Source organism: Pelobates fuscus, chromosome 3 (genome assembly GCF_036172605.1).
Source record: "Pelobates fuscus isolate aPelFus1 chromosome 3, aPelFus1.pri, whole genome shotgun sequence".
Classification (NCBI taxonomy): domain Eukaryota; kingdom Metazoa; phylum Chordata; class Amphibia; order Anura; family Pelobatidae; genus Pelobates; species Pelobates fuscus.
Window position 1 is genome coordinate 74,454,047 of NC_086319.1, and position 10,003 is coordinate 74,464,049.

The 10,003-nt window shown below is 38.4% G+C and overlaps 1 protein-coding gene across 1 annotated transcript in view; it reads left to right on the plus strand.

Annotated features, from left to right (window-relative positions):
• TXNRD1 (thioredoxin reductase 1) overlaps positions 1–8,230 on the plus strand; it is a 103,662-nt gene extending 95,432 nt beyond the window's left edge. The window contains exons 16-17 of the mRNA XM_063445188.1: positions 4,157–4,291; positions 7,148–8,230. Coding sequence (XP_063301258.1) covers positions 4,157–4,291; positions 7,148–7,210 — 198 coding nt within the window. The 3' untranslated portion in view covers positions 7,211–8,230. The remainder of the gene's footprint in view (positions 1–4,156; positions 4,292–7,147) is intronic.
• Positions 8,231–10,003: the final 1,773 nt, after the last annotated feature.

The following is a 10,003-nucleotide window of genomic DNA, read 5'->3' on the forward strand; positions in this document are numbered from 1 at the left end:
GGCCACTCCCTAGTGCACAAAGTGACCAAACGTACAGGGGACATCTTAACCCCAAAATCACAAACTTTGAATCCCTTTTTAAAATTCTTAACCATACATCCTAAGGGATCCGGAATCGTTGACTGCGACGCACCCATATTTAACAGTGGAACGTCGTCGACAACGATTACTATACACGCGTACTATTCAACAGTCACACCCGTTTCCTCTGGCAACAGCACCACGTGGTACGGTTACCAAGTGAAACGTACACAATAACAATAAACACTCAGGGAATTCCCGTACACACACAGCTGCTACACCAGTCACTATATAATCAATATTATGCCCTTTGGCGTAACTACACAGTCACCCACGCTATAATTCTCTATATACGAATTACCCGTCTATAACACACCCCAGTAACATCGTCTTTTACAAATAGCGGTTACAGTACGGTTAGCATAGGTCAAAGCACAAGTTAAGGTCACAATACAATTATTAGTGGTTATGGTGTTAAACATGCAATGGACGACAATGATTAGTACTTATTATATAATGTCAGTAAATATACAGGGTTATGGTACCGTGCACTATAATACAGCAACACACTATTAACACTCTCGCTAGACGGCTGAGCTCGCGCTATCTAACAAGATATACACTTTACTAAAACAATCGTTAACACATTTACAATTCCCAACTAAACTATTGGCCAGTACCTTGAATGGACTACCTAAAACTATATACACCCGTTTTGGTTAGCCACACTGCCCAATCACCACATATATAGCGAGCTAGAGAACCGAATTTACACAGACGCCTCTTAGTCGCACTATACAACGAGCTAGAGAACCGAATTTACACAGGCGCCTCTTAGTCGTACTATCAAAAGTCTAGTGGGTTCCAAATTTACACGCCTTCCCACTTAGCCCAGATAGGATGAGAACTAGCGAACCGAATTTACACAGGCGCCGCTTAGTCTCCCGGTCCCTCCGACCTAGCGAACGTAATATACACCCTAGAACGCTAGTCTAGACAAGACACCGGTGTCCGGCTAGGGCTATTTACACCAGGACCCCGCCTGACTAACCAAATCAAACGGTCTGACTAAAGAGCGTTCGATCGAGCGGTGCGCCTTCGCTCCTTCCCTCCGACAGAGGGGGCAGATACAGATTCAAAAACCCCTTTGGGCCTACCGCACAATCGGTATACCCCTAGCGGGTCCTGCCGTCTAAAACAGCAGTTATCTTACCTCCTCGTTCCTGAACCTGAGTTCACACTCATCGACGGGGACACCCCAGCACTTCTCACGTAGAGGCCGATGATCTCCTGGACAACAGACCAGTGGCGCCGAGACGAAGGGAGGTCCACGCAGAAGTTCAGGGGTGCAGCCGTAGAGAACGTGGGCAAAGATAGACCGTCTCACGCCTCTGCCTCTCAGCTACCGTTGAACGATGAGCTTCCCGGCCAATGCACCAAATGATACCGGAGAAACTGACGGAAGCCAAGCACAGAGAGATGGACACAGGTTTCTTCAGGAAGGAAGAGATTCTTTATTGGATCACCGATCGGGACTCAGAGGGACTAGCGTCACCAAAATACAGCAAAGTCTGAGTACTGAATACATAGAGTACATTCCTTATATAGCACTGTAGCTCCTCCCACAATTAACTACACCCACACATACCCTTAACCTATTTAATGAATAGAGTCTAAACTCATCCATCCGGTCTAACCACGTGGCTCATCTGATACAAAGGAGAGGGACGCGTAATTCCAGTTCTTACATTCCTGCACCTGGTCAGTACAGTGATGACAGTATCTTAGCTACGTGTAATTAACTAACTGATACTACAAACACATATACATACATATGCCTTGTGGCAATCTTAGCCTGCTAAACTTGTATTTTACTGGAATTACATCACAATATATTGATTAGAAAACACATTTTACTAGTATGTGTGATTGGCGCACTTTGTTATATCTCCAAGAATATTCATGTCTTAGCTACCAATCCATTTTCCTGTTGTCCAACCCCCTGGTTTTATTCATTCTACATCAGATAACTATGAAATAAATTACAAAGTTATGTCAGGAAGAAAAAGAAAATGGCAAAATCAAATTATCATTCTCCTTGGTAGCTGGCTGCCACCTTGCACGACTCACCTGTGTTGTGCTTGGTATGGTAATGTGACAGGTCATAATCATAAGGATGATAAATAGCAAGCAAAGGTACAACATCAATTCTAATAACCTGACTCCTGAAGGCTGCTGACCGTGATAAAATAGGCTAACGTATTTGCTGCATATCCAGCATAGTGATTACCTTAGAGAATAGAGCCTCTCCTTTTAAAATGCACAAATGCCCACAGTGACATCTGCAGAATGTCCCGCATTGTCACATTGTCACTTGCAGTGCATGACAGTAGTGGTAAACTTGGAGTGATACTTGCTGGAGTTTGTATGTAAAAGTAGTTGTTTGCCAGTTGTTCCATCTCTTGTGATGTCTCAATGAGAGGTCTGTATTGAGGAGTTATAGACTTAGGTTGTTTTAATCTTAAAGTTTCCTGTAAATAGGTTGTTAAACTGATTGTAACTGCAGAATGTTTACAGTCCCACTCAGTACCAGACAAAAGGCTTTACACTGGCAGTGGGACCACGTTCACGAACATGTATTACAGGCATCTAGGACAAAATGATAATTCCAGCCTTTTTAAGGATGATAAAATAAACTTAAAGGGACACTATAGTCACCAAAACAACGTCAACTTAACAAAGCTGTTTTAGTGTATACAGATCATGTCCCTGCAGTTTCACTGTTCAATTCTCAGTTAAATCACATTGTTTATGAAGTCACACCTCCTGCATTTAACATGCACAGCCTTCCTAAACACTTCATGTTAATAGTCATCTGATGTTTGTACTTCCTTGATTGCAGATCCTGTTAATTTAGAATTTCTTATCTCCTGCTCTGTTAATAGCCTGCTAGGCCTTGCAGAAACCTCATGTGTGTGATTAAAGTTGAATTTACAGAGCAGTTGATAAAAACTTCTAAAGCAAGTTACCATATGATTGAAAATGAAGCCATTTTTTCATGCAGGTTGCGTGATTCACAGGCAGGGGTGGTTTAGTTATGGCCGCATAAACAGAAACAAAAGCGATATAACTGCTAAATTGCAGAGAATTGAGCAGTGAGACTGCAGAGGCATGGTCTAAACACTAAAACTGCTTCATTCAACCAACGCAGTTTTGATGCCTATAGTATCCCTTTAAACTATTTTTTTTTTAAAATACTGCTGGGATTAAGAATGTACATAGTCTTCACTTGCTCTGCTTTGATTTAAAATGAAATATCACACTCGGATACTAAACCAAACATCAAAATCTTGAACAAATTACATTTCAGTTCAAATCAGGGAGAACTAATTGTAAGGGCAAATAAAATAAGAAACACTCAGGAATGATATTTATAGTTAACATTCATACATTAGTAAATGTATTAATTACTTTTTATCAACGCTGATGTTTGATACACATGAAAAAAACTTGATTTTGAGCCTGGTGTGTCTCTCTAATATTGCCCTACCAAAAAGGTCTGCATAACTTATCTTTCAGGCAAGTCAAGCAAATGTGATATTTTCAAATCAGTAAGATTAAATCTGCATTAATCTTAAATCTTTATAGTGTGCTTTATTTCCTAACCCATAAAGCATACCTTCATCAGCTGCAGAACTCGCCTCTGCATCCTAGAAATACCCATCCCCTCTTTGCCCAGCACTTACTTCCCTGTTTTTGCTGGGTATTGTGGCTATCAAAGGATTTTCATAGGACAAATCTCCAGTCCACTCTAGTCCACTACCAATGTCTAATTATAGATGGTTAATTGATCACTTAATGAGTTTGTTTTACACTTTCACTCTGCTTTTGCCTATAAATGGTTATTATTTCTGGTGTGATGTAGCTTGACAAAGACCCTTTCAGGGGTCGAAACGTTGTGTTGTCTCACTTGTCCCAATAAACACATTTGAAGATGTGCCTGGATCCTTTTTCTACCACGGAAATCTCCATTTCACTTATCATAGAGATTGATAGTTTTATTACGAATTAGGGCACATTAGAGTAAAATTGTTACTTTTAAGAGGATTTAACATATTCCTCCCTTCTTTTGCAGGAAAAGGTAATTGGATTCCACGTGCTGGCTCCAAATGCTGGTGAAATTACTCAAGGATTTGCTGCTGCAATAAAATGTGGTCTCACGAAAGACCAATTGGACTACACTATAGGAATCCATCCAGTGTGTGCAGAGGTACGGACAAACTGTTAATGTAAAGCTTATTAATTATTAATTAATTCTGTAAATGCTGGCATTGTCACATCACCATCACTGGCATTAATGTGCATTATGAGGGTTCTGTTCTTACAAATATGCACTTTTTGCACTTCTTGAATAATTAGCGTATAATTGGGATTATCGTTATACCAGTGGTTCCAAAACCAGTCCTCAAGACGCCGCTAGCAGTCCAGGATTTAGGGATTACCCAGTTGTGTCAAGGTGCTTTTTTTTGTTTGCTTTTTAAAACATCTTAGACACAATTTGGTAATCCCTAATCCTGGACTGGTAGAGGTGCCTTTGGGAACCACTGCATTACACTATAGGTCTGAAATCATATTTGCAATTATGATTGTTCCAATATAAGAATATACTTTCATGGTAAGACAATTCTATGTCCCTTAAAAAAAACCTTTGCTGGCTCATACTTATTAAATCATTGAGTTTCATCTCAGTCATCATATAAACATCTTTAGATACTTGAAGATGTGTGAGCCGCATCAGCTGTAATCAAGCCAGACTTACAGCTGTAACATAAAAAAAGCATTAAGTATGTGTGTGTGTGGGCCCATATTTTGATGGTTACCCTTGACATCCAAAATGCTTGTGAATTGCATTTCCCACAATGCTAAGTCAGTCTACAAGCTGGCTAAGCATCATGGGTAATGTAGCTCATTAATATCTAAGGTGCATTTTTAGCCACCAGTACTGAAAATATAGCCATATTCAAGACTCCAATAAGGTTGCCCCAATATGGCTGTCATTTCCATCATGTTTTCTGGGTCACATGTTATTTATACATGTTGATGGGCAGTGCCAGAAAATGCCTGCCCTGTAGTATGTAGAATTCAAATGCTGCAGGTGGGAAATCACTAAAGGATTAAGGAATTCCGAAGCATATTAATTCCTCATACCGCAGTGTACAACTTTATGTTTTTTGCTCATGAAAACGTACAAGTGATAGGTGCCCAAGAAAATACGGCAGGTTTGGCAAAGACCCCAAAACTAAAGATTAAATGTGAGATCCTTCACATGCAGTGTGAGGAAGCGTTAATGGTGTCATTTCACTGACAGAGAGAGGAAAAAAAATTATAGCAGCTCAGTGCCTCATTAAAAATCTGTGCTATGTCTGCCGTCAGAAAAAGGATATGGCTTCTAAATTATAAAATCCATCCGTAAAAGAAATTTGAAGAACATTAATTCTGGCTGCAGCAATTTGTTGCTTTATTGAAGGCTTTTCTAAGCATTTGCTCTTTTTTTTTCAAGGTCAGAACCGACATCTAATATGCTGACTTGTGAAAAGAACTTAGCTACAAAGTGCCTTGGGCCTACATTTATGAAATGTGTCTGTAGATTAGCACTGCTTATTTCTCATGGGTTCTACTTGGGAGCTAGGGAGTGCGGAATGTTTTAACATAAGTTAAATTCAGACCTCAGCACAGGAGTTATGTGCAAATACTCTGAAGTGGCAGTACTGAGATATCCAGTCCGGCCACTAGAGGGCATTGTTCATATAGGGCAAAACTTGTCTTATTGGAGGATGTTTGTTACACATTAACTCGCTAACTTTAAAAGTGGATAATGAAATTGCAAGGAAAGAGAGAATGGTATCTTGAAAATGCAATTTATTTAGAGAATTATCTCAATGAAGTGGTCTGGGTACCATGTGCCCAATCTGCAGAACTAGCAATGTTTTCATTGACAGCCACTAGGGGTGCTTCTGCGCAGTCCGTCTGATTGGCGTAACGTTTTGCCATGCATGCAAACTAGCCTCCCATTGGGTTGGCTGAGATAATCGTAAACACAAATGGGGGCCCTAAGCAATGACTAGGGCACTGCGTTAGGAATACACATTTGTAAGCATAATGCTTAAGTGTTCCTTTAAGTTTTTACTGATATTAAACTTTACTAATAAATAAATTATATATTGGTATTAGATTAGCTCACTGTCACAGTTTTATCTCCCCCAAGGAAATATTTTTTGTGGCAGTGATATATTTTGCACCAGTGCTGTTAACTAGAGCAGCTATACCTGTGTTGTGAATAGTAATTCCATACCAATATTAACCTCCCATTCGTATAACTACTTGAAGTCATTACAACATCCCTTTAAAAGAAGAACACTAATTTTTCAATGTTTTCTATGAAAAAAATTTTGCTACTGAAAGTCACGTCATTGCTCGGAGAGGGTTTAAAAGTAAATACATCAAAACTAGTCTAGCTGAAAGAAAATCTACATAGACCTTGGGTGTATGAGCTGTTATTGATGTGCCCACAAAAGATTTCTTTGATGCTGTTAATTACGCCGCTTTTGATCAACCCTAGTTAGTCATATTTTCTGTAATTATTCTTTTACAATTACACTTTTGTATAATGTATATTTTATACGATGCAGCATGGCACTATGCCTAATTCTGTGTATATCCTTGATATCTGAACCACAACTACATTTTATACATTGGACACATTTTATACTTTATAAATGTGGTTTCATGCAGAATGTTTTAATGCAGGGATAGGCAACCTTCGGCACTCCAGACGTTGTGGACTACAATCCCCCGTAATGCTCTTACATCCATAATGCTGGCAAAGCATCATGGGAGGTGTAGTCCAAAACATTTGGCGTGCCGAAGGTTGCCTATGCCTGTTAATGGATACTCTGTGATTTTATACAGTGGTTGGTGCAAACCGTCATTGCTTCGGTTTTATGACAGTATATGCAAATAATATACGCATGAATTAGTCTCCGCTCTCCATAAAATTCTTACCTTTCCATTTAAAAAAAAATCAAATTATACATTTATACATTTCCTTATTGTCTCTCTTTTTTAGATATTCACCACCTTAACTGTGACGAAGCGATCTGGTGGCAACATTCTTCAATCTGGATGCTGAGGTTAAGCCCTGCTGTGTGTCTTGTTTTGCCATTGTGTTGAAAGGGGGAAAAAAGATCAAGTCAAAGTCAATATGCATTTACAAAATGGACCAATAGACGGTGGTTTGTCATCACAAACTCGAAGATGGCTCCCTTTCTCATGGCAACTTACAACACAGCGGGGTTACAGCACAATAAACTGATGCAGGACACCTTCTTGGAGGTTTTATGAAGTCACAGTCCAAAGCCAAATCTGGTGGATAGCGACCGACGAACTGCTCACTCAGTTTATGAACATTGATGAAGATGTTTCCTTTAACACACTTTTGTATGAAGATGATGATCTATATAGAAGTTCTACTTGTAGAGTTTACACTTATGTTTTTATACTGTGAAAAAGTTTATTGAGCAAGTTTACACAAGAGCAGTGGTTATCAAAACACAAGTCCTACAGTCTGGTTGAGCATCAAGAAGAATCTGGTTCCAAAATATCTGGAGTGCCGTAATCTTTAATCAAACATCATGTCTGTGATGGCTTCACTTGTGGCAATAGTCAACAGATGACTATCCAGAGATCTTTCAATTTCCTCTCCAATGATCCTAGTTGTTGAGGAACAGTTTCCAAATGTTTAGTATTTATCAAAGGCCAGAATGTCTCTTTGACTCTTTGCTGCCTAAAGGACTATTTTGAGAGACGCTGCATAAGAGGACCACTAAAATATTGGTATAATTATTTTATTTCTAAAGTAGACTTAATTTATTTCTGAAATGTAAATGAAGAGATTAAATGATTGAATTGACAACACTCTTGCAAAATGTATGCCAGCGTTTCTATTTTGGCTACAATTGACGTGCTGTGACTATAGTGGAGTTTAAGTTTTTTTTCCAAATCTGCTATTGTTGCCAACGTTTTGCAACTCTGTTTTTAGTTCTCTACAATTCACAGTTTAGTGAATAAATTCCATTATGTAATGGAAAACTAGTTTGTTTTTTAAATATATAAATTAGTAGTATAATATGACAATACTACCACGTGCAGTAAAAATAATATGTATTTAATGTATTAAATAAATAAACAGGATTTATTGTTATTTAAAATTGCTATTTTAATTTGTTGGGTTTTTCTGTTTCTTTTTAGCTTAGGCTACTAATCCCCTATATTTAATAAATATATATTTTGTTTGGGCTAAAAATTAGAATTAAATGTAGAAATCCTCACAGTCCTCTATACTGCAACTCAAAGCCTCCATCTTGGATAACCGGTCAATCCTTGTTATAATCTCTGCCCACTCAGCTGGCAGAGAGCATGCAGCAGAAACATCAACAATGTCTCTCAATCTCATGAAATGCAATGCGTGCCCTAGTTGTGCCAGGATAGAACTGGCTAGTGATGCCAGTTGTTAAATATTTAATAGGTAAAACATGTAAAAGGTATGGATGATTTAAGATGGCAGCCAACTTTAAGATGGCAACCAACACAAAATGTATGGCTAAAGTAGAATTATTACACTAGCCATATTGTGACCTCTACAGGAACAAATCCATTTTAAAGGTTTAACATGTCTTGAAATGTGTGGTATTGTTTCATGTAGAAACGAACTGAGACTGTGCAAATACCCTGGAGAATGCTAGTTTAATTCATAAATACCTAATAAAACTTTATTCATAGTAGCCACACGTCACAGTAATCTTTTTTTATTTAGCTGTGCCACTATTATTTTCTAGTCAAACATTTTATGCGAAATATAATTGCATAAAGCATGCTTATGGAAGATAGAGTGGCTAATTAACAATCTCTGCTGAGACCAGCAAAATACCCTCGTTCTTCACAGCAACTGCTGTGTATGAAATGTTACAGGAGTTCGAGTTAACCCCTTAGCTACTGGCTGTAATCACTATTACTTCACTGACAACCTTACCTATTTTGAGATTCCATTACCGAATACATACTCAGTTTTTACTGATAAGGAGCCCAGAGAGTAGCATTATTGTGACTGAGCCCCCCCCCACATGCAATGTGACAGCACAAACTCACATTGCATTCTAATTGGAATGTTTAGTCTTTCCTGGCTACCAAGATGATGATTAGTGATATTATATCTTGTAAACTGGAACAGCTTCTCTAATTTAGAGGAAATCAGCCTGGCTTGATTACACTGGTAACAACATTAAAGGGACATTACAAAGGGAATGTTTTTTATCATCCAATTAATTGTGTGCACTTTCTAAATTATTGCAAAATACAAAATGATTTTCAAGTTCAGGCTTCGTTACATTTTCAAACTCTGAATGCTTCTGTTAAGAATTGCCTAAATTTCATTTTATCTTGTTTATCCTGCAGAGTAGGATAAAAAGTAGGACTAAATGTAGGTCCGAGCATTTATTCCTTAAAGCCGTTCTGGCACCTCCTCACCACTCAAAAATTCAATTTTAAAAAAACAAATTAGTATTTCATAAAGATAATATAAAAAAGAAAACGATAATACTTACACTGATTGTGTTGGAATTTTAGTGACATCCCAACACAGTAAAAATCTATCATAAGACAAAGTAAGGACTACTGATTGACAAAATCTGAGGACAGAAGGTCCATATTTTGTCACATGATGTCCAGCAAAGGAAAAATATAATAGCTGTGGCTGTGAGAAAAAGGCATTGTCTATGGAGACTCCCTTGGTGTTGTACCCTTCTTGCTGAAGTCGGCTCATGACGGATGCCCTGGGTGGACATGGCAGAAACAGAAAACGGTCCAGGCACTCCAGGATACAAAAAAGCAAATTTATTGAACCCACTCCCACTCACAACGTTTCAAC